At 63.2% G+C, this 24362-nt stretch overlaps 3 protein-coding genes across 5 annotated transcripts in view; 1 reads left to right on the forward strand and 2 right to left on the reverse strand.

The window, feature by feature from the left end:
* The first annotated feature begins 453 nt into the window (after positions 1-453).
* STX4 (syntaxin 4) lies at positions 454-6333 on the forward strand. Its single transcript, XM_065859539.2, has 10 exons — positions 454-687; positions 1199-1291; positions 1654-1753; positions 2137-2211; positions 2800-2873; positions 2971-3079; positions 3947-4023; positions 4140-4277; positions 5549-5659; positions 6018-6333. Exons 1-10 carry the CDS (start codon positions 538-540, stop codon positions 6099-6101), a joined length of 1011 nt encoding a protein of 336 aa, XP_065715611.2. The 5' UTR covers positions 454-537; the 3' UTR covers positions 6102-6333.
* Positions 6334-6619: 286 nt separating this feature from the next.
* Positions 6620-13288, reverse strand: QPRT (quinolinate phosphoribosyltransferase). 2 transcript variants are annotated; one of them, XM_065859540.2, is made up of 4 exons: positions 13214-13288; positions 11686-12252; positions 10156-10287; positions 6620-7974 (listed from the first exon to the last, which is right to left on the reverse strand). In XM_065859540.2, the coding sequence occupies exons 1-4, from the start codon at positions 13271-13273 to the stop codon at positions 7786-7788; spliced, it is 948 nt and encodes a 315-aa protein (XP_065715612.2). In that variant the 5' UTR covers positions 13274-13288; the 3' UTR covers positions 6620-7785. The 2 variants fall into 2 exon arrangements, with proteins under 2 accessions (XP_065715612.2, XP_071657423.1); XM_071801322.1 differs by lacking the exon at positions 13214-13288 and having other exon boundaries at positions 11686-12535.
* A 101-nt stretch (positions 13289-13389) lies between these two features.
* ATP2A1 (ATPase sarcoplasmic/endoplasmic reticulum Ca2+ transporting 1) overlaps positions 13390-24362 on the reverse strand; it is a 36586-nt gene continuing 25613 nt past the window's right edge. Inside the window, exons 16-23 of one of the 2 annotated variants that reach the window (XM_071801321.1) lie at positions 23231-23451; positions 21424-21626; positions 19739-19824; positions 18609-18742; positions 17110-17227; positions 16130-16247; positions 14521-14568; positions 13390-13542 (exon numbers count right to left, since the gene is read on the reverse strand). In XM_071801321.1, the coding sequence (XP_071657422.1) occupies positions 14564-14568; positions 16130-16247; positions 17110-17227; positions 18609-18742; positions 19739-19824; positions 21424-21626; positions 23231-23451 (885 nt within the window). In that variant the 3' untranslated portion in view covers positions 13390-13542; positions 14521-14563. The remainder of the gene's footprint in view (positions 13543-14520; positions 14569-16129; positions 16248-17109; positions 17228-18608; positions 18743-19738; positions 19825-21423; positions 21627-23230; positions 23452-24362) is intronic. The other variant, XM_071801320.1, reaches the window with a different exon arrangement.

Raw genomic sequence — 24362 nt, forward strand, 5'->3', positions numbered from 1 at the left:
GCACGCTCAGCCACGAGCCCCTTGCACGCTCAGCTCTTCGCACACCCCCCCCTTGCACACTCAGCCCTTTGCACGACCCCCTTGCACACTCAGCCCTTTGCACACTCGTCCACGAGCCCCTTGCACGCTCGTCCATTTGCACGAGCCCCTTGCACACTCGTCCCCTTTGTACAAGGATTTTGCACGAGCCCCTTGCACACTCATCCACGAGCCCTTTGCACACTCGTCCCCTTTGCACGAGCCCTTTGCACACTCACTCATGCACGAGCCCTTTGCACACTCAGCCCTTTGCACACTCAGCCCTTTGCACACTCAGCCCTTTACACGAGGTCTTGCACACTTGTCCTGCCCCCCCCCCATTCGCAGTCCAGGACGCCTGGGTCCCCTTTTCGGGGGGAGGGGGGTCCCCGAACGCCTGGGTCCCCTGGGGGACACCCCCACACACATTGGGAGGCTCAAGGGGCGACGCTCCGGCCTCTCTTCCCGCCCCTCTCTATGGTTTAACCCCCCCGCCAAGAGCCCCGGAGGACTCTGTCTATGGTTTGGAGGACCGAGCGGCCAGAGCGGCCGCGACTCCATGGTCGCTCCTCCCCCCTGGCGCAGGCGCAGAGCGGCCACTTCACTTCCGCCTCGGCCCCCGGACCGGAAAGCGCCACCATGCGGGACCGAACGGCGGAGATGCGGGAGGTGGGACCCAGGAGTTCGGGAGGGACCCAGGAGTTCGGGAGGGGACCCAGGAGTTCGGGAGGGGACCCAGGAGATCGGGAGGGACCCAGGCGTTCGGGAGGGACCCAGGCGTTCGGGAGGGACCCAGGAGTTCGGGAGGGGACCCAGGAGTTCGGGGAGGACTCGGGAGGGGACCCAGGAGTTCGGGAGGGACCCAGGAGTTCGGGGAGGGGACCCAGGCGTTCGGGAGGGACCCAGGAGTTCGGGAGGGACCCGGGAGTTCGGGAGGGGACCCGGGAGTTCGGGAGGGGACCCAGGAGTTCGGGAGGGAACCCAGGAGTTCGGGAGGGACCCAGGAGTTCGGGAGGGACCCAGGAGTTCGGGGAGGACCCGGGAGGGGACCCAGGAGGGGACCCAGGGGTTCGGGAGGGGACCCAGGAGTTCGGGAGGGGACCCAGGAGTTCGGGAGGGGACCCAGGCGTCCGGGAGGGGACCCAGGCGTCCGGGGGGACCCAGGCGTCCGGCCGCGCAGGGCTGTGACGAGGACGATGAGGACGAGGAGCGGGTGACGCTGATGGGGGTGGGGACCCCCCCCGGCCCCCCCGGGCCCGACGCCCTCCTGCAGGTACCTGCTCATTACCATCTCATTAGCATATAATTATCATCTCATTAACCCACCCACTGCCCATCCCACCATGCATTGCCATTAATTGCTGCCTAATTAACACCTCATTAACAGTCTGTTGCATGGGGGGCGCAGAATACAGAGGGGCGGAGATTCCACCTCATTATCATATGATTAGCATTTCATTATCATATGATTAACATATCGTTAGCATGTCCCAATGTGACGTCACTGTCTAATCAGCATCTTATTAACATGTCATTAACATTGGGGGGGTGGCAAGGGGGGGGTGTCACGCCCCGTTAGTGTGTAATTAGCATATCGGCGTCTAATTAAGGGCTAATTAGCATATGCAAATGCAGGCGCGGGGGGTGCGGGAGGCGCTGGGGACGCTGGAGCTGAAACTGGAGCAGCTGGAGCAGCAACAGGAGGCGGCGCTGGGGACCCCCCTGCCCCCCCCTGGTAACTGCGGGACCCAGGCGTCCGGGGGACCCAGGAGTTCGGGGGACCCAGGAGTTCGGGAGGGACCCAGGAGTTCGGGAGGGGACCCAGGAGTTCGGGGGGGACCCAGGAGTTCGGGAGGGGACCCAGGAGTTCGGGAGGGACCCAGGAGTGCGGGAGGGACCCAGGAGTTCAGGAAGGACCCAGGAGTTCGGGAGGGACCCAGGAGTTCAGGGAGGGACCCAGGAGTTCGGGAGGGGACCCAGGAGTGCGGGGAGGACCCAGGAGTTCCCCCCATTCACTGGGGGGCACTGTGAGGGGATTGGGGGGAACTGGGAGGGGACTTTGGGGTCCATAGGGTGTCTATAGGGTCCCTATAGGTTCTCTGTGCCCCCCACCCATAGAGCTCAAGCGGGACCTGGAGCTGCTGAGGGACGAGATCCAGGAGCTCACGGGGCAGATTCGCACCCGCCTGCGAGGTGAGACCCCCCCGGACGCCTGGGTCCCCCCCGGACGCCTGGGTCCCCCCCCGGACGCCTGGGTCCCCCCCCGGACGCCTGGGTCCCTCCCAGGACGCCTGGGTCCCCCCCCCGGACGCCTGGGTCCCTCCTAAACTCCTGGGTCCCCCCAATCCCCTGGGTCCCCCCAGGGCCACCAGGTCTACCCAGGACCCCCCATTGCCTCTGTGTCACTTCCAATCCCATCCCACATTCACTTTGGTGTTCCCTCCTTTATTTCCCCCCCGCCCCTGTTACCCGGACGCCTGGGTCCCCCCCCGGATACCTGGGTCCCCCCCTGGACGCCTGGGTCCCCCCCCGGACGCCTGGGTCCCTCCTGAACTCCTGGGTCCCCCCAATCCCCTGGGTCCCCCCAGGGCCACCAGGTCTACCTGGGACCCCCCATTGCCTCTGTGTCACTTCCAATCCCATCCCACATTCACTTTGGTGTTCCCTCCTTTATTTCCCCCCCGCCCCTGTAACCCGGACGCCTGGGTCCCCTTCTCGGATGCCTGGGTCCCCTCCCGGACGCCTGGGTCCCCTCCCGGACGCCTGGGTCCCCCATCCCAGCGCTGGAGCCAGGGCGGGAGGAGGAGGAGGACGAGAACAGAAACACCATCCGGGCACGAGTGAAACGCACCCAGGTTTGGGGGTCCCAGGGTTGGATTTCGGGGTCCCCGGGGTGGTTTGAATGGCGTTTTGGGGTCACTCCGGGGGGGGTGTCCCCGTGTCCCCCCGCAGCACGCGGCGCTGAGTCAGCAGTTCCTGCGCCTCACGGGTCGGTGTCACGAGGCCCAAAGCCGGTACCGGCAACGGAACCTGGAGAGGGTGAGGAGGCAGCTGCTCATTGGTGAGTGCCCCCCGGACGCCTGGGTCCCTCCCGGACGCCTGGGTCCCCCCCGGACGCCTGGGTCCCCCCCCAATCCCCTGGGTCCCCCCCAATCCCCTGCGTCCCCCCAGGGCCGCCACATCTACCCAGGACTCCCAGGGTCACCAGGTCTACCCGGGACCCCCCATTTGCCTCGGTGTCACCTCTAATTGTCCCCCACTTACCTCGGTGTCTCCTCCTTCCCCTTCCCCCTCGCCCCCATAACCCGGAACTTTGGTTCCTCCCCTTTTTTTCCTCCCAGACACCTGGGTCGCCCCCGGATGCCTGGGTCGCCCCCGGATGCCTGGGTCCCCCCCGGATGCCTGGGTCCGCCCCGGACGCCTGGGTCCCCCCCCAATCCCCTGGGTCCCCCCCAGTCCCCTGCGTCCCCCCAGGGCCGCCACATCTACCCAGGACTCCCAGGGTCACCAGGTCTACCCGGGACCCCCCATTTGCCTCGGTGTCCCCTCTAATTGTCCCCCACTCACCTCGGTGTCTCCTCCTTCCCCTTCCCCCTCGCCCCCATAACCCGGAACTTTGGTTCCCACCCTTTTTTTCCTCACGGACGCCTGGGTCCCTCCTGGACACCTGGGTCCCCCCCATTTCCCTGGGTGTCCCCCAATCTCCTGGGTCCCCCCCAGGGAGACCAGGTCAACCCAGGACTCCCATGGACACCAGGTCTACCCGGGACCCCCCATTTGCCTCGGTGTCCCCTCTAATTGTCCCCCCACTCACCTCGGTGTCTCCTCTTTCCCCTTCCCCCTCACCACCATAACCCTGAACTTTGGTTCCCCCCCCTTTTTTTCCTCCCGGACGCCTGGGTCCCTCCCGGACGCCTGGGTCCCTCAGCCGGCAGCCCCCCCGTGAGTGAGGAGGAGCTGGAGCAGATGGTGGAGTCGGGACAGAGCGAGATTTTCATCTCCAACGTGAGAGGGCCCGGGGTCACCAGTGGGCGCTGGGGGGCACTGGGTTGAACTGGGATGGACTGGGTTGAACTGGGATGGACTGGGTTGAACTGGGATGGACTGGGATGTCCCCACAGGTCCTCAGCTCCACGCGGATCACCCGGGCGGCGCTGGATGAGCTGGGGCTGCGGCACCGGGAGCTGCAGGGGCTGGAAAAGGGGCTGAGGGAACTGGGGGAGCTCTTCAGCATCTTGGGGAGCACCCTGGAGAGTCAGGTGGGAATGGGGACACTGGGGACACTGGGGGGACCTGGAGAGCCGGGGGGGAATGGGGACACTGGGAGGACCTGGAGAGCCGGGGGGGAATGGGGACACTGGGGACACTGGGGGGACCTGGAGAGCCAGGGGGAATGGGGACACTGGGGACACTGGGGGGACCTGGAGAGCCAGGGGGAATGGGGACACGGGGGACACTGGGGGGACCTGGAGAGCCAGGGGGAATGGGGACACTGGGGACACTGGGGGGACCTGGAGAGCCAGGGGGAATGGGGACACTGGGGACACTGGGGGGACCTGGAGAGCCGGGGGGGAATGGGGACACTGGGGACACTGGGGGGACCTGGAGAGCCAGGGGGGAATGGGGACACTGGGGGGACCTGGAGAGCCAGGGGGAATGGGGACACTGGGGACACTGGGGGGACCTGGAGAGCCGGGGGGGAATGGGGACACTGGGGACACTGGGGGGACCTGGAGAGCCAGGGGGGAATGGGGACACTGGGGGGACCTGGAGAGCCAGGGGGAATGGGGACACTGGGGACACTGGGGGGACCTGGAGAGCCGGGGGGGAATGGGGACACTGGGGACACTGGGGGGACCTGGAGAGCCGGGGGGGAATGGGGACACTGGGGACACTGGGGGGACCTGGAGAGCCGGGGGGGAATGGGGACACTGGGGACACTGGGGGGACCTGGAGAGCCAGGGGGGAATGGGGACACTGGGGGGACCTGGAGAGCCAGGGGGAATGGGGACACTGGGGACACTGGGGGGACCTGGAGAGCCGGGGGGGAATGGGGACACTGGGGACACTGGGGGGACCTGGAGAGCCGGGGGGGAATGGGGACACTGGGGACACTGGGGGGACCTGGAGAGCCAGGGGGGAATGGGGACACTGGGGGGACCTGGAGAGCCAGGGGGAATGGGGACACTGGGGACACTGGGGGGACCTGGAGAGCCGGGGGGGAATGGGGACACTGGGGACACTGGGGGGACCTGGAGAGCCAGGGGGGAATGGGGACACTGGGGGGACCTGGAGAGCCAGGGGGAATGGGGACACTGGGGACACTGGGGGGACCTGGAGAGCCGGGGGGGAATGGGGACACTGGGGACACTGGGGGGACCTGGAGAGCCAGGGGGGAATGGGGACCCTGGGGGGCTGTAGCCCTTCTCTGGCAGGCCATGCAGGTCCCTGCTGGTCCCTACTGACCCGTACTGGTCCCTGCTGGTCCCTACTGGTCCCTACTGGTCCCTACTGGTCTGTACTGGTGCAGGGGGAGGTGATCGACCGGATCGAGCGCAACATCCAGGACTCGGGGACGCAGCTGCACAAGGGGCGGCAGCACCTGGTGGTGGCGCAGCGGAGCCAGCAGGGGGCGCGCAAGGTCCGCCCGGACGCCTGGGTCCCCTCCCGAACGCCTGGGTCCCCTCCCGAACTCCTGGGTCCCCCTCCATCCCCCGGGTCCCATCCCAGACACCTGGGTCCCCCCAGGGCCGCCACATCTACCCAGGACTCCCAGGGCCACCAGGTCTACCCGGGACCCCCCGTTTGCCTCGGTGTCACCTCTAATTGTCCCCCACTCACCTCGGTGTCTCCTCCTTCCCCTTCCCCCCCTGCCCCCATAACCCGGAACTTTGGTTCCCACCCCTTTTTCTCCCGGACGCCTGGGTTCCCTGCCCCGAACTCCTGGGTCCCCCCCCCCGGACGCCTGGGTCCCCCGTGACCGTGTTGTCCCCCCACAGAAGAAGCTGCTCATGGCCGCCTGTGTCGTTGTCACCCTCGCCATCATCATCGCCATCATCGCCGTCACCGTGGCAACGGGGTGACCCAGCCCGGCACTGGGATGAACTGGGGTGACTGGGGGTTACTGGTCTGAACTGGGTTCCTGTCTCAAATGACGTCACTTCCTCTCTAGGGGGATCATTCCCCCCCCCCACACCCGAACGCCTGGGTCCCTCCCGAACGCCTGGGTCCCTCCCGAACTCCTGGGTCCCCAGACCACCCTGTGCCTTCCAAAGGGGGCAGGACCCCCTTCAATAAAGCACTTTTCACCCCAAATCTGGCTCGTGTCTCCTTCCCCGCACGCCTGGGTCCCCCAAACTTTGGGGACAAAGTTTGAGTACTGGGTGGGGGGAGGGGAGAGGGGTGGATTTTTGGGTCATTTCAGCCAGTTTTGGGACAACAATTCACAGATTCCAGCGATTTGGGGACAATAATTCCAGAGGGTTTTGGATCCCATTGATGAATTTTTGGATCCCATTGATGAATTTTGGGGTCCCATTGATGAATTTTGGGGTCCCGATGATGGATTTTGGGGTCTCAATGATGGATTTTTGAGGTCCCATTGATGGATTTTGGGTCCCATTCATTCATTTTGGGTCCCGTTGATTTATTTTGGGCTCCCATTGATGAATTTCGGGGCCCCCTTGATGGATTTTGGGGTCCTGATGATGATTTTTGGGGTCCTGATGGTGCATTTTTGGGACCCAATGACATATGATGTTGATGAATTTTGGGGTCCCGATGATGAATTTTTGGTGTCCCAATGACATATTTTGGGGTCTCAATGATGTATTTTGGGGTCCTGATGCTGAATTTTGGGGTCCCAATGATGAATTTTGGGGTCCCAATGATGAATTTTTGGTGTCCCAATGACATATTTTGGGGTCCCGATGATGTATTTTGAGGTCCTGATGCTGAATTTTGGGGTCCCGATGATGAATTTTGGGGTCCTGATGACAAATTTTGGGGTCCCAATGATGAATTTTGGGGTCCCGATGACAAATTTTGGGGTCCTGATGATGAATTTTTGGTGTCCCAATGACATATTTTGGGGTCTCAATGATGTATTTTGAGGTCCCGATGCTGAATTTTGGGGTCCCGATGCTGAATTTGGGGGTCCCGATGATGAATTTTGGGGTCCTGATGACAAATTTTGGGGTCCCAATGATGAATTTTGGGGTCCCGATGACAGATTTTGGGGTCCTGATGATGAATTTTTGGTGTCCCAATGACATATTTTGGGGTCTCAATGATGTATTTTGAGGTCCCGATGCTGAATTTTGGGGTCCCGATGCTGAATTTGGGGGTCCCGATGATGAATTTTGGGGTCCTGATGACAAATTTTGGGGTCCCAATGATGAATTTTGGGGTCCCGATGACAGATTTTGGGGTCCTGATGATGAATTTTTGGTGTCCCAATGACATATTTTGGGGTCTCAATGATGTATTTTGAGGTCCCGATGCTGAATTTTGGGGTCCCGATGCTGAATTTGGGGGTCCCGATGATGAATTTTGGGGTCCTGATGACAAATTTTGGGGTCCCAATGCTGAATTTTGGGGTCCCGATGACAAATTTTGGGGTCCTGATGATGAATTTTTGGTGTCCCAATGACATATTTTGGGGTCTCAATGATGTATTTTGAGGTCCCGATGCTGAACTTGGGGGTCCCGATGCTGAATTTGGGGGTCCCGATGCTGAACTTGGGGGTCCCTTCGGCGGCTCTGGGCTCACTCGGGGGGCAGCACGGCCATGGAGAAGTCGAGCGCGGGGGCCGCGTGGGTCAGGCTCCCCATGGACACCACGTCCACCTGGGGCCCCAGGAAGCGGGGGAGGGTGTCCAGGGTCACCCCCCCGCTGGCCTCCACCGTCACCCCCGGGAACTTGGACTTGACCTCGGCCGCCACCTCCAGCAGCTCCTGCAGGGGGCGCCGGCGCGTCAGGGACCCCGGTTTGGGGTCAATGGGTAATGGGGGGAACCCAATTTGGGGGTCAATGGGTAATGGGGGAACCCAATTTGGGGGTCAATAGGTAATGGGGTGATGGGGGGAACCCAATTTGGGGGTCAATGGGTAATGGGGGGAACCCAATTTGGGGGTCAATGGGTAATGGGGTGATGGGGGGAACCCAATTTGGGGGTCAATGGGTAATGGGGGAACCCAATTTGGGGGTCAATGGGTAATGGGGTGATGGGGGGAACCCAATTTGGGGGTCAATGGGTAATGGGGGATAATGGGGGGAACCCAATTTGGGGGTCAATGGGTAATGGGGGATAATGGGGGGAACCCAATTTGGGGGTCAATGGGTAATGGGGGGAACCCAATTTGGGGGTCAATGGGTAATGGGGTGATGGGGGGAACCCAATTTGGGGGTCAATAGGTAATGGCTTGAAGGTGGGAACCTCAATTTTGGGGGTCAATGGGTAATGGGATAATGGGGGGAACCCAATTTGGGGGTCAATGGGTAATGGGGGGAACCCAATTTGGGGGTCAATGGGTAATGGGGTGATGGGGGGAATCCAATTTTGGGGTCAATGGGTAATGGGGGATAATGGGGGGAACCCAATTTGGGGGTCAATGGGTAATGGGTTGAAGGTGGGAACCCCAATTTGGGGAAGGGGGAGACCCCCGATTTGGGGGTCAATGGGTAATGGGGGAACCCAATTTGGGGGTCAATGGGTAATGGGGATAATGGGGGGAACCCAATTTGGGGGTCAATGGGTAATGGGGGATAATGGGGGGAACCCAATTTGGGGGTCAATGGGTAATGGGGTGATGGGGGGAACCCAATTTGGGGGTCAATGGGTAATGGGGTGATGGGGGGAACCCAATTTGGGGGTCAATGGGTAATGGGGTGATGGGGGGAACCCAATTTTGGGGTCAATAGGTAATGGGTTGAAGGTGGGAACCCCAATTTGGGGAAGGGGGAGACCCCCGATTTGGGGGTCAATGGGTAATGGGGGGGACCCAATTTGGGGGTCAATGGGTAATGGGGTAATGGGGGAACCCAATTTGGGGGTCAATAGGTAATGGCTTGAAGGTGGGAACCTCAATTTTGGGGGTCAATGGGTAATGGGATAATGGGGGGAACCCAATTTGGGGGTCAATGGGTAATGGGGTGATGGGGGAACCCAATTTGGGGGAGGTGAGGAACCCTCGATTTGGGGGTCAATGGGTAATGGGATAATGGGGGGAACCCAGTTTGGGGGTCAATGGGTAATGGGGGGAACCCAATTTGGGGGTCAATGGGTAATGGGGGATAATGGGGGGAACCCAATTTGGGGGTCAATGGGTAATGGGTTGAAGGTGGGAACCCCAATTTGGGGAAGTGGGAGACCCCCGATTTGGGGGTCAATGGGTAATGGGGGAACCCAATTTGGGGGTCAATGGGTAATGGGTTGAAGGTGGGAACCCCAATTTGGGGAAGTGGGAGACCCCCGATTTGGGGGTCAATGGGTAATGGGGGAACCCAATTTGGGGGTCAATGGGTAATGGGTTGAAGGTGGGAACCCCAATTTGGGGAAGTGGGAGACCCCCGATTTGGGGGTCAATGGGTAATGGGGGAACCCAATTTGGGGGTCAATGGGTAATGGGGTGATGGGGGAACCCAATTTGGGGGTCAATGGGTAATGGGGTGATGGGGGAACCCAATTTGGGGGAGGTGAGGAACCCTCGATTTGGAGGTCAATGGGTAATGGGATAATGGGGGGAACCCAATTTGGGGGTCAATGGGTAGTGGGGTGATTGGGGAACCCAGTTTGGGGGTCAATGGGTAATGGGGGAACCCAATTTGGGGGTCAATGGGTAATGGGGTGATGGGGGGACCCCAATTTGGGGGGGGGGGGAACCCTCGATTTGGGGGTCAATGGGTAGTGGGGGATAACGGGGGGAACCCAGTTTGGGGGCCAATGTGTAATGGGGGACCCCAATTTGGGGTTATAATGGATGGGCGGGGGGCGTGGGAAACCCCAATTTTGGCGGCTAAATAAAGGGGCAACCGCCCATTTTTGGGGTGAAAAGGGTGGGGGGGACACGGGGGAACCTCCATTGGGTGTCGTTGTTGGGGGGGGGAAGGGGAGGACCCCGATATTTGGGGCGAACCTCGGGCTGGAAGTTGTCGAGCAGGACGATGTCGGCGCCGGCCCCGGCGGCCCCGAGCGCAGCGCCCAGGGACCCGCACTCCACCGCCAGGCGGCGCCAGAACCCGCGCTGCCGGAGCCCCGCCCCCACCACCTGTGACGTCATCAACGGGGGACAATGGCGGTCAATGGGAGTCAATGGGAATCAATAGGGGTCAATGGGGATCAATGGGGGTCAATGGGAGTCAATGGGGGTCAATGGGAGTCAATGGGGGTCAACAGGATCAATGGGAGTCAATGGGGGTCAATGGGAGTCAATGGGGGTCAACAGGATCAATGGGGGTCAGCGGGGGGTCAATGGGGATCAGTGGGAGTCAGTGGGGAGGTCAATGCGATCAATGGGGATCAATGGAGGTCAACGGGGATCAATGGGGATCAATGGGGGTCAATAGGGGTCAATGGGAGTCAATGGGGATCAATGGGGGTCAATGGGGGTCAATGGGGATCAATGGGAGTCAATGGGAGTCAATGGGGGTCAATGGGAGTCAATGGGGGGTCAACGGGGATCAATGGGGATCAATGGGAGTCAATGGGGGTCAATGGGGATCAACGGGGGTCAATAGGGGTCAATGGGGGTCAATGAGGGTCAACGGGGATCAATGGGTATCAATGGGGGATCAATGGGGGTCAATGGGGATCAATGGGGATCAATGGGGGATCAATGGGGGTCAATGGGGATCAATGGGGATCAATGGGATCAATGGGGACCCGCACTCCACCGCCAGGCGGCGCCAGCCCCGCCCCCACCACCTGTGACGTCATCAGTGGGGTCAAAAGGATCAATGGGGACAGGGACATCATTCCCCCCCCCAATTATGCCCTAAATTGGGGTCCCCCCCATGTCCCCCTCCATTTAATCCCAATATTGGGGTCACCCCCCACCCATTGACCCCCTAATTTGGGGTTCCCCCCATATCTAAGCCCCGCATTTGGGTCCCTCCCATCACCCCCCAACTCAATCACACCCAAAACTGGGGTTCCCCCCCCACCCATTGACCCGCCCCCAAACTCGTGTCCCCACACCGTGGTGTCCCCCCAATTCATGTCCCCCCACTTTGGGGTCCCCGGAATTCATGTCCCCCCAATCCATGTCCCCCCACTTCGTGTCCCCCCACTTTGGGGTCCCACACTTCTTGTCCCCCCCCACTTCATGTCCCCCCCACTTTGGGGTCCCCCACTTCATGTCCCCCCCACTTCATGTCCCCCCCACTTTGGGGTCCCCCACTTCATGTCCCCCCCACTTCATGTCCCCCCCACTTTGGGGTCCCCCACTTCATGTCCCCCCCACTTCATGTCCCCCCCACTTTGGGGTCCCCCACTTCATGTCCCCCCCACTTTGGGGTCCCCCACTTCTTCATGTCCCCCAGTTCATCTCCCCCCAATTCATGTCCCCCCCAATCCATACCCCCCCCAGTTTGGGGTCCCCCTCCCAACCTCCCCCTCCCCCCCACTATAGGGTCCCCCCCCGACCCCAATTTTGGGGCCCCCCCACCTCCTCCAGGGGCTTCGCGGCGGCCGCCAGGTGATTGTCCTTGATCATCAGGAGCCCCCCCAGGTCGTGGCGATGGGGGTCGGCCCCGCCCACCGCCAGCGCGTACTTCTCGGCCAATCGGAACCCGGGCGTGGTCTTCCGGGTCCCCGCCACCGTCCCCGCCCACCCGGCGGCGCGGGCCAATGAGACGGCCCGGTTGGCCGCCGTGGCCACCCCGCTGCAGCGCCCCAGGCAGTTGAGCGCCGCCCTCTCGGCCAATAGGAGCGCGGCGCCGGGACCCTCGGCCTCGGCCACCAGGGTCCTCCCGGGGGGCACCGGGGCCCCCTCGCGGAGCCGCCAGGACACGCGGCAGCCGCACTCCCCGAAAATGGCGTCCACGAAGGGGGCGCCCGCCAGGACCCCCCCGGACTTGCAGAGGAGCTGAGCGCGCCGTGGGGCCGGACCCACGGCGACCGCGGCCGCGTCGGGGCCCGGGGAGTCCTCGTCCAACCAGGAGCGGGCCAGGGAGCGGAGCTTGTGGGGCGGGAGCTGGACCCACAGGTCGTGGGGCTGGGAGGCCATGGGAGCCTGGGGGGGAGGGGGAGAGGTGGGGAGGCGGGGGGAGTTGGTATCGGGACCATAGAGATGAGTAAAGAGGGGACAGAGTGGTATCGGGACCATAGAGATGGGTGAAGAGGGGACAGAGTGGTATCAGGACCATAGAGATGGGTGAAGAGGGGACAGAGCGGCACCGGCTCCCTAAAGAACCATAGAGACATTGGAAGAGGGGACAGAGTGGTATTGGGACCATAGAGATGTGGGGATGGGAGACGGAGTTGGTATTGGGACCATAGAGATGAGTAAAGAGGGGCCAGAGTGGTATCGGGACAATAGAGATGTGGGGAGAGGGGACAGAGCAGCACCAGCTCCCTAGGGGACCATAGAGACATGGGAAGAGGGGACAGAGTGACACGGGGCCCCTGGAGGACCACAGAGACGTGGGGAGAAAGGGGTCAGAGCGGTGCCAGAACCATAGAGTGTTGGGACAGAGGGACCAGAGCAGCCTCAGAGCCATAGGAGACCATAGAGATGGGGGGAAGAGAAGACAGAGCAGCACCAGGGCCATGGGGGGGGCCGCCCCATAGACAACACCCCCTGGACGCCTGGGTCCCCCCCAAACTCCTGGGTCCCCCCCGAACTCCTGGGTCCCCCCCGAACTTCTGGGTCCCCCCCGAACTCCTGGGTCCCTCCCAAACGCCTGGGTCCCTCCTGAACTCCTGGGTCCCTCCTGAACTCCTGGGTCCCCTCCCGAACTCCTGGGTCCCTCCCGAACTCCTGGGTCCCCCCCAAACTCCTGGGTCCCTCCCGAACTCCTGGGTCCCCCCCAAACTCCTGGGTCCCTCCCAAACTCCTGGGTCCCCTCCCGAACTCCTGGGTCCCCCCGGACGCCTGGGTCCACAACAGCCCCCCCTCCCCTCACCCCCCCGGCCAGGGGGGTCCAAAGTCCGCTCCTGATTGGCCACGTCACCCCCTCCCCTCCCCCACCCACCTGCGGCCGCCGCTCGGGGGGCGACTGAGCCCCGAATGTGGGGGGAGGGGGGGGGGTCATAGATGGGGGGGAGGGGTCACTCCAAGGCCCCTCCCCTCCATGCTCCGCCCCTGCTGTGATTGGCTGATGGATTCATAGCCCCTCCCCCCCCAAAGAACAGGCAGGGGGACAGTGGGGGAGGGGCAGGGGGGGATTTTTCCCCCTTTATTGGCAAATAAATAAGCAACGCCGGGGGGGGGAGGGGCGGGCAGGTGGGGGAGGGGCCCCCCCGGGGGTGGGGGAGGGGCCCCGCGGTCACTTCCGCTTCTTCCGGGGATCCTCGGCGTCCGCTGCGGGGGAGGGGAGGGGGGGAGACGGTGACGTCATCGGGGGCGGGGCCGCCCCACCCCCACCCAACCACTGACCATGAGCTTGGCCCCTCCCCCCACCCCCCACCCCCCTGCATTGGGGGTGACAGGGACATGGGGGGGATGGGGACATGGGGGGGATGGGGACACATGGAGGGGGTGGGGACACATGGAGGGGGATGGGGACACACGGGGGGGATGGGGACATGGGGGGGATGGGGACATTGGGGGGGATGGGGACATGGGGGGGATGGGGACACATGGGGGGGATGGGGACACATGGAGGGGGATGGGGACATGGGGGGGATGGGGACATTGGGGGGGATGGGGACATGGGGGGGATGGGGACACATGGGGGGGATGGGGACACATGGAGGGGGATGGGGACACATGGAGGGGGATGGGGACACATGGGGGGGATGGGGACACAGGGGGGGTGGGGACATGGGGGGGATGGGGACACATGGGGGGGATGGGGACATGGGGGGGATGGGGACACATGGGGGGATGGGGACATGGGGGGGATGGGGACACACGGGGGGGATGGGGACACATGGGGGGGATGGGGACACATGGGGGGATGGGGACACGGGGGGTGGGGACACATGGGGGGGATGGGGACATGGGGGGGATGGGGACACATGGGGGGGATGGGGACACATGGGGGGATGGGGACACGGGGGGTGGGGACATGGTGGGGGATGGGGACACACGGGGGGATGGGGACATGGGGGGGATGGGGACACATGGGGGGATGGGGACACATGGGGGGATGGGGACACACGGGGGGATGGGGACACATGGAGGTGACTGGGGATGACAGGGCCATGGTGACAGGGCCAGGGGTGACAGGGACACGGTGACAAGGCCATGGTGACAGGGACAGGGGTGACAGGGACACGGTGACAAGGCCATGGTGACAGGGACAGGGGTGACGGGGCCACCCGGTGGCCGCGGTACCTGTGGCCGCAGCCGAGGCCGATGGAGGGGACAGGACGGGAGGTCACGCTGGGGACAGAAGGTGAGTGAGAGGGGACACGGGGACATGGGGACATGGAGGGGACATGGAGGGGACATGGGGGGGATGGTGGGGACATGGAGGTGATGGTGGGGACATGGAGGGGACATGGAGGGGACATGGAGGGGATGGTGGGGACATGGAGGTGATGGTGGGGACATGGGGGGGATGGTGGGGACATGGAGATGATGGTGGGGACATGGAGATGATGGTGGGGACATGGGGGGGATGGTGGGGACATGGGGGGGATGGTGGGGACATGGAGATGATGGTGGGGACATGGAGATGATGGTGGGGACATGGAGGGGACATAGAGGGCACATATTGGGGACATGGAGATGATGGTGGGGACATGGAGGGGATGGTGGGGACATGGGGGGGATGGTGGGGACATGGAGGTGATGGTGGGGATGGGAGGTGGCAGTGGGGACATGGAGGGGACATAGAGGGGACATATTGGGGACATGGAGATGATGGTGGGGACATGGCGGGGATGGCGGGGACATAGAGAGGACTTGGAGATGATGGTGTGGACGGGAGGTGGCGGTGGGGACATACAGGGGACATAGAGGGGACATGGAGATGATGGTGGGGACATGGAGGGGACAGGAGGGGACATGGAGGGGACACAAGGGGCCGTGGAGGGGACCGTGGAGCAGACGGTGAGACCCAGAGAGCCCAGGAGGGGCCCGCGTGCCCGTGGGGACGTTGGGGACATGGGGTCATTGGGGACGTTGGGACCATTGGGGTTGTTGGGACCATTAGGGACATTGGGACCATTGGGGACGTTGAGGCCAATGGGGCCATTGGGACCATTGGGGACATTGGGGACATTGGGGTCGTTGGGGCCACTGGGGCCACTGGGACCATTGGGGATGGTGTTGGGGCCATTGGGCCAATGTTGGGGCCATTGGGGCCATTGGGGATGGTGTTGTGGCCATTGGGTCAATGTTGGGGCCATTGAGGCCACTGGGGCCGGTGTTGGGGTCATTGGGGCCATTGGGGCCACTGGGGATGGTGTTGGGGCCATGGGGACATTGGGGACAGTGTTGGGGTCATTGGGACCATTGGGGATGGTGTTGGGGCCATGGGGACCACTGGGGCCAGTGTTGGGGCCATTGGGGATGGCGTTGGGGCCATGGGGCTGGCATTGGGGCCATTGGGGTCATTGGGGCCATTGAGGCCATTGGGACTGGTGTTGGGGCCATTGGGCCAGTGTTGGGGACATTGGGGCCATTGAGGCCATTGGGACTGGTGTTGGGGCCATTGGGCCAGTGTTGGGGACATTGGGGCCATTGGGGCCACTGGGGATGGTGCTGGGGCCATTGGGCCAGTGTTGGGGCCATTGGGGCCATTGGGGCCACTGGGGATGGTGCTGGGGCCACTGGGGCCACTGGGGCTGGTGTTGGGGCCATTGGGGTCATTGGGACCGTTGGGGCTGGTGTTGGGGCCATGGGGCTGGTGTTGGGGACATTGGGGCCACTGGGGCCGGTGTTGTGGCCACTGGGCCGGTGTTGTGGCCACCGTGGCCACCATGGCCGGCGCGCTCACCCTCCAGGTAGTTCCTGGCGATGAACTTGAGCACCTCGTCCAGCAGGATGACGGGGAAGGAGATCTTGAGCACCATCCACCAGTGCGGCAGGTCCAGCGGCGTCAGCTTGAAGATCATCTGCACGGGGCCGGGCGACGGCACCGGGTCACCGGGGTCACCGGGGTCACCACGGCCACCAATGGCCACCAATGGCCACCGACCGACCCAGGGCCACCCATGGCCACCAACCAACCCATAGTCACCAACCTCCACATGGCCATCAATGGCCACCAAGCTCTCCGTAGTGACCAACCTCCTCATGGCCACCATGGCCACCGACCAACCCAGGGCCACCATGGCCACCAATGGCCACCGACCGACCCAGGGCCACCAATGGCCACCAACCTCCCCATGGCCACCAACCTCCTCATGGTCACCAACCAACCCATGGCCACCATGGCCACCAATGGCCACCAACCAACCCATGGCCACCAACCGACCCAGGGCCACCAATGGCCACCATGGCCACCGACTGACCCAGGGCCACCATGGCCACCACGGTCACTGACCAACCCATGGCCACCATGGCCATCATGGCCACCAATGGCCACTGACCAACCCATGGCCACCAATAGCCACTGACCAACCCAGGGCCACCATGGCCACCAACTGACCCATGGCCACCAATGGCCACCAGCCTCCCCATAGTTACCAACCTCCCCATGGCCACCATGGCCACCAATGACCACCAATGATCACCAACCTCCCCGTGGCCACCAACCTTCCTGTGGCCACCAATGGCCACCAACCCCCCCATGGCCACCAACGGCCACCAACCTCCCCATGGCCACCAACCTTCCTATGGCCACCAATGGCCACCAGCCTCCCCACGGCCACCAACGGCCACCAACCTCCCCATGGCCACCAACCTCCCCTTGGTCACCGACCACCCCATGGCCACCAACGTCCCCATGGCCACCAGTGGCCACCAGTCCCTTACGGGCAGCGGGTCGATGTAGAGGATGACGAAGTGCAGGGACATGGAGAGGCAGATGGAGCCCACCAGCCAGATGTTGACCCACGGCGGCATCCGCGCCAGCGACTGGTTCTCCGACAGGCTGCGGACGGACAGACGGACGGCGCGTGGGAAACGGGGACGCGGGGACACGGGGGGGTGGGGGGGGAGTGGGGGGAAACAGGGGAAGTGGGGGGAAGTGGGGGGAAGGTGGTGAAGATGGTGGGAACATGGCAGTGAAGATGGTGGCGATGGTGGCGATGGCGTCAATGGGGTCAATGGGGTCGATGTGGTTGATGGGGTCAATGGGGTCAAGGGGGTTGATGGGGTCAATGGGGTCGATGGGGTTGATGAGGTCAATGGGGTTGATGGGGTCAATGGGTCAATGGGGTCAATGGGGCCGATGGGGTCAATGGGGCCGATGGGGTTGATGAGGTCAATGGGGTTGATGGGGTCAGTGGGTCAATGGGGGTTAATGGGGTCAAGGGGGTCGATGGTCGATGGGTCGATGGGGCCGATGGAGTCAAGGGGGTCAAGGGGGTCAATGGGGTCGATGGGGTTGATGAGGTCAATGGGGTCAATGGGTCGATGGGTCAATGGGGTCGATGGGGTCAATGGGGTCGATGGGTCAATGCGGTCGATAGCGTCAACGGGGTTGATGAGGTCAGTGGGGTCAATGGGGTCGATGGAGTCAATGGGGTCAATGGGGTTGATGGGGTCAAGGGGGTCAGCAGTGTCAATGGGGTCGATGGGGTCAAGGGGGCCGATGGGGTCGATGGGGTCAATGGGGTCGATGGGGTCAATGGGGTCAGTGGGGTCAATGGGGTCTGTGGGTCAATGGTATCAATGGGGTCAATGGGGTTGATGGGATCAATGGTGTCAATGGAGTCAATGAGGTCAATGGGGTCAATGGGGTCAACGTGGTCAATGGGTCAATCAATGGTGTCAATGGGTCCATCAATGGGGTCAGTGGGTCAATCAGTGGGGCCAATGGGGTCAATGGGTCAACCAAAGGGTCAATGGGGCCAATGGGGCGGTGTTGCGGCGCCCCCTACCTGTTGAGCGCGTTGCACATCTCGACGGTGTCAGTGGGGTCAATGGGCTCAATGTGGTCAATGGGTCAATCAATGGGGCCAGTTGGTCAATCAATGGGGCCAATGGGGTCAATGGGTCAACCAATGGGTCAATGGGGCCAGCGGGGCGGTGTCGGGCGCCCCCTACCTGTTGAGCGCGTTGCACATCTCGACGGTGTCAATGGGGTCAATGTGGTCAATGGGTCAATCAATGGGGTCAGTGGGTCAACCAATGGGTCAATGGGGCCAGCGGGGCGGTGTCGGGCGCCCCCTACCTGTTGAGCGCGTTGCACATCTCGATGGTGTCAGTGGGGTCAATGGGGTCAATGTGGTCAATGGGTCAATCAATGGGGTCAGTGGGTCAACCAAAGGGTCAATGGGGCCAGCGGGGCGGTGTCGGGCGCCCCCTACCTGTTGAGCGCGTTGCACATCTCGATGGTGACGAGCACGGACAGCGCCATGGTCATGGGCACCGGCGACTCGAAGATGTCGCAGTCCAGCCCCTCGAACTCCGCGTTGTGCTCCGTGCACTGCATGAAGTGCGTCTGCGGACACCAGGGGGCGCCGTCACCGCCGGGGGGCGGGGGGGACACCACGGGGTGGGGGGGACACCGTGGGGGTGGTGGGGACACCATGGGGACCTGGAGTGGCCATGGGGTGGTGGGGACACCATGGGGATGATGGGGACACCGTGGGGGAGGTGGGGACACCATGGGGTTCTGGGGGTCACCATGGGGACCTGGAGTGGCCATGGGGATGAGGGGGATACCATGGGGACCTTGGGGTCCCCAGGTCTACCCGGGGACCTTGGGGTCACCACGGGGTGGTGGGGACACTGTGGGAACCCTGGGGACACCATGGGGATGAGGGGGATACCATGGGGACCTTGGGGTCCCCAGGTCTACCCAGGGACCTTGGGGACACCATGGGGACCTGGAGTGGCCATGAGGGTGGTGGGGACACCATGGGATGGTGGGGACACCATGGGGATCTTGGGGACACCATGGGGACCTGGAGTGGCCATGGGGGCGGTGGGGACACTGTGGGGATGATGGGGACACCATTGGGATCTTGGGGTCCCCAGGTCTACCCGGGGACTTTGGGGTCACCATGGGGTGGTGGGGACACCATGGAGATGTTGGGGACACCATGGGGACCTGGGGTGGCCATGGGGATGATGGGGACACCATTGGGATCTTGGGGTCCCCAGGTCTACCCAGGGACTTCAGGGTCACCATGGGGTGGTGGGGACACCGTGGGGACCTTGGGGACACCGTGGGGATTTTGGGGACCCCATGGGGATGTTGGGGACCCCGTGGGGACGATGGGGACCCCATGGGGATGTTGGGGACCCCATGGGGATGTTGGGGACCCCGTGGGACCCTGGGGACCTCGTGGGGACCTCACGGGGATGTTGGGGACCCCGTGGGGACAATGGGGACTCCGTGGGGACATTGGGGACCCCCTGGGGATGTTGGGGACCCCGTGGGGACGATGGGGACCCCCTGGGGACCCCCTGGTGTCCCCGTGGCCGTGCTCACCAGCTGGTGGTAGGTGACGCTGGGCCCGTCCTCGGCGTACAGGAACCACCAGGCGGCCGCGCCCACCGTGGCCGCCCCCACGTACCCTGCGGGGACACACGGACGTCGGCGGGGACACACGGACATCAGCGGGGACACACGGACATGAGCGGGGACAGACGGACGGACGCTGTCAGCGGGGACACGGGGACAGACACCGGGACACGGGGACGTGGGGACACCTTGGGCCTACCCTGGGCCTACGCCCGGCCCAGCCCCAGGCCTACTCGGGGCCTACTTTAGGCCTACCCTGGGTAGAGTTGGGGCCTACTCTGGGCCTACTCTGGGCCTAACTTGGGCCTAACTCCAGGCCCACCCTCAGGCCTAACCTGGACCTACCCCAGGCCTACTTTGGGCCTACCCTGGGCTTAACTCCAGGCCTACCCTCAGGCCCACCCCCAGGCCTACTTTGCGCCTACTTCACACCTACCCTGGGCCTACTCTGGGCCTACTTTAGGCCTACCCTGGGTAGAGTTGGGGCCTACTCTGGGCCTACTCGGGGCCTAACTTGGACCTAACTCCAGACCCACCCTCAGGCCTAACCTGGGCCTACCCCCAGGCCTAATTCAGGCCTACCCTTGGGCCTACCCCAGGCCTACTTTGGGCCTACTCAGGCTTATCCTTGGGCCTAACTCCAGGCCTATCCCAGGCCTACTCCGGGCCCATCCTTGGACCTAATCCCAGGCCTACCCCAGGCCCACCCTCAGGCCTATTTGGGGCCTACCCCAGGCTTATCCTTGGGCCTAACTCCAGGCCCACCCCAGGCCTACTTCGCGGCCACCCCAGGCCCACTGCGAGGCCTACTCTGGGCCTACTTCGGGCCTATCCAGGTTTGTCCTTGGGCCCAACTCCAGGCCTACCCCAGGCTCACCCTCAGGCCTATTTTGGGCCTACCCAGGCTTACCCTTGGGCCTAACCCCAGGCCTACTCTGGGCCCATCCTTGGGCCTACCCCAGGCCTACTTTGGGCCTACTCTGGGCCTACTTTGGACCTACCCAGGCTCATCCTTGGGCCCAACCCCAGGCCCACCCTGGGCCCATCCTTGGGCCTACCCTGGGCCTACTTTGCGCCTACCCCAGGCCAACTGCCAGGCCTACTCTGGGCCTACTCTGGGCCTACCCAGGCTCATCCTTGGGCCCAACCCCAGGCCTACCCTTGGGCCTAACCTAGGCCTACTTTGGGCCTACCCAGGCTTACCCTTGGGCCTAACCCCAGGCCTACCCCAGGCCTACTTTGGGCCTACTCTGGACCTACTTTGGGCCTACTCTGGGCCTACTCTGGGCCTACTTTGGGCCTACCCCAGGCCCACTGCCAAGCCTACTCTGGGCCTACTTTGGGCCTACCCCGGGCCTACCCCAGGCCAACTGTCAGGCCTACTTTGGGCCTACTCTGGGCCTACTTCGGGCCTACCCAGGCTTACCCTTGGGCCTAACCCCAGGCCTACCCTCAGGCCTATTTTGGGCCTAACTCCAGGCCTACTCTGGGCCTACTCTGGGCCTACCCAGGCTCATCCTTGGGCCCAACCCCAGGCCCAACCCCAGGCCTACCCAGGCCTATTTCAGGCCCACCCCAGGCCCAACCCCAGGCCCAACCCCAGGCCCACCCCAGGCCCCCGCCGTCCCGTCCCCCGCCCCGCGCGCGCTCACCGCCGATGGCGAGGTAGCGGAAGAAGAGCCACCCGCTGATGAGCGGCTCCTTGGGGCTGCGCGGGGGCTTGTCCATGATGTCCAGGTCCGGGGGGTTGAAGCCCAGCGCCGTGGCCGGGAGGCCGTCGGTCACCAGGTTCACCCAGAGCAGCTGCACCGGGATCAGCGCCTCGGGCAGGCCCAGCGCCGCCGTCAGGAAGATGCTGGGGGAGGGGAGGATGGGGGGGAGGGGACACAGGTCAGGGTGGGGGAGGGGATGGGGGGTGGGATGGGGGCGTTGGGGGATGGGGTTGGGGGTGGGGGATGGGATGGGATGGGATGGGATGGGATGGGGATGGGGGTGGGGGAGGGGGACACGGGTCAGGGTGGGGGAGGGGATGGGGGATGGGGGGTGGGGGTGGGGGGTGGAGGAGGGGATGGGAGTGGGGGATGGGGGGTGGGGGGGTGAGGGGTTGGGGAGTGGGGGGTGGGGGGGAATGGGGAGTGGGGGGGATGGGAGCAACTGGGGGTGGGGGATGGGGGGATGGGGGGGCCAGGAGGGACCCAGAGAAACTGGGGGGACTGGGATGAACTGGGAGGGACTGGGGGGCACTGGGGGGATCTTGGGGGACCTGGGGGTCTGGGGAGGGACGGGAGGGACCCACAGGACACGGTGGAACTGGGATGGACTGGGGGGCACTGGGATGGACTGGGATGGACTGGGGGGCACTGGGATGGACTGGGGGGCACTGGGATGGACTGGGATGGACTGGGATGGACTGGGGTGACTGGGATGGACTGGGATCAACTGGGGGGACTGGGATGGACTGGGGGGCACTGGGATGGACTGGGATGGACTGGGGGGTCTGGTTGGGAAGGGAGAGAAGCCGGTGAGATGGGGGCACTGGGGAACTGGGGGGAACTGGGGGGAACTGGGGTGAACTGGGGTGAACTGGGGGGTCTTTGGGGACCTGGGGAGGGATGGGAAGGACCCCCAGAACATGGTGGAACTGGGATGAACTGGGTTGAACTGGGACCCTACCAGAGCACCTGCCCCACGTTGGAGGAGATGAGGTAGCGGATGGACTGGGATGGACTGGGATGGACTGGGATGGACTCAACCTGGAGGTCATTGGGATGGACTGGGATGGACTGGGCTGAACTGGGACCATTCCAGACGACCTCCCCGACGTTGGAGGAGATGAGGTAGCGGATGAACTGGGATGGACTGGGATGGACTGGGATGGACTGAGCCTGGAGGTCATTGGGATGAACTGGGATGGACTGGGATGGACTGAACCTGGAGGTCATTGGGATGAACTGGAATGGACTGGGATGGACTGGGATGGACTGGGGTGGACTGAACCTGGAGGACATTGGGACGGACTGGGGTGGACTGAACTAGGGGGTCACTGGGCTGAACTGGGATGGACTGGGCTGAACTGGGACCCTACCAGACGACCTCCCCGACGTTGGAGGAGATGAGGTAGCGGATGAACTGGGATGGACTGGGATGGACTGGGATGGACTGGGATGGACTGGGCTGGACTGGGACCATTCCAGACGACCTCCCCGACGTTGGAGGAGATGAGGTAGCGGATGGACTGGGATGGACTGGGATGGACTGGGATGGACTGGGCTGAACTGGGACCCTACCAGACGACCTCCCCGACGTTGGAGGAGATGAGGTAGCGGATGAACTGGGATGGACTGGGATGGACTGGGCTGAACTGGGACCCTACCAGACGACCTCCCCGACGTTGGAGGAGATGAGGTAGCGGATGAACTGGGCCAAACTGGGATGGACTGGGCTGAACTGGGACCCTACCAGACGACCTCCCCGACGTTGGAGGAGATGAGGTAGCGGATGAACTGCTTCATGTTGTTGTAGATGGCGCGCCCCTCCTCCACGGCCGCCACGATGGTGGAGAAGTTGTCGTCCGCCAGCACCATCTCGGACGCGGTCTTGGCCACGGCGGTGCCGGAGCCCATGGCGATGCCGATCTCCGCCTTCTTCAGCGCCGGCGCGTCGTTCACGCCGTCGCCCGTCTGCGGGACCCAGACCCGCGTGAGGTCCAACATGGACCCCAAAGACACCTCAGATCCCTCATGGACCCCAAAACCCACGTGAGATCCATCATGGACCCCAAAGACACCTCAGATCCCTCATGGACCCCAAAACCCACGTGAGATCCATCATGGACCCCAAAGACACCTCAGATCCCTCATGGACCCCAAAACCCACGTGAGATCCATCATGGACCCCCAGAGACACCTCAGATCCCTCATGGACCCCAAAACCCACGTGAGATCCATCATGGACCCCCAAAGACACCTCAGATCCCTCATGGACCCCAAAACCCACGTGAGATCCATCATGGACCCCAAAGACACCTCAGATCCCTCATGGACCCCAAAACCCACGTGAGATCCATCATGGACCCCCAGAGACACCTCAGATCCCTCATGGACCCCAAAACCCACGTGAGATCCATCATGGACCCCAAAGACACCTCAGATCCCTCATGGACCCCAAAACCCACGTGAGATCCATCATGGACCCCCAGAGACACCTCAGATCCCTCATGGACCCCAAAACCCACGTGAGATCCATCATGGACCCCAAAGACACCTCAGATCCCTCATGGACCCCAAAACCCACGTGAGATCCATCATGGACCCCAAAGACACCTCAGATCCCTCATGGACCCCAAAACCCACGTGAGATCCATCATGGACCCCAAAGACACCTCAGATCCCTCATGGACCCCAAAACCCACGTGAGATCCATCATGGACCCCAAAGACACCTCAGATCCCTCATGGACCCCAAAACCCACGTGAGATCCATCATGGACCCCAAAGACACCTCAGATCCCTCATGGACCCCAAAACCCACGTGAGATCCATCATGGACCCCCAGAGACACCTCAGATCCCTCATGGACCCCAAAACCCACGT

The sequence above is a fragment of the Patagioenas fasciata genome, chromosome 37 (assembly GCF_037038585.1).
Source record: "Patagioenas fasciata isolate bPatFas1 chromosome 37, bPatFas1.hap1, whole genome shotgun sequence".
NCBI classification, from domain to species: Eukaryota; Metazoa; Chordata; class Aves; order Columbiformes; family Columbidae; genus Patagioenas; species Patagioenas fasciata.

Coding starts and splice junctions, on each gene's coding strand:
- STX4 (XM_065859539.2), top strand. CDS start 538: ATGGTTTGGAGGACCGAGCGGCCAGAGCGGCCGCGACTCCATGGTCGC. Junction 688..1,198: donor GAACGGCGGAGATGCGGGAG/GTGGGACCCAGG, acceptor CCGGCCGCGCAG/GGCTGTGACGAGGACGATGA. Junction 2,212..2,799: donor GATTCGCACCCGCCTGCGAG/GTGAGACCCCCC, acceptor CCCCCATCCCAG/CGCTGGAGCCAGGGCGGGAG.
- QPRT (XM_071801322.1), bottom strand. CDS start 12,345: ATGGTCCCGATACCACTCTGTCCCCTCTTTACTCATCTCTATGGTCCC. Junction 10,288..11,685: donor CCGCGAAGCCCCTGGAGGAG/GTGGGGGGGCCC, acceptor ATGACGTCACAG/GTGGTGGGGGCGGGGCTCCG. Junction 7,975..10,155: donor TCGACAACTTCCAGCCCGAG/GTTCGCCCCAAA, acceptor CGCCCCCTGCAG/GAGCTGCTGGAGGTGGCGGC.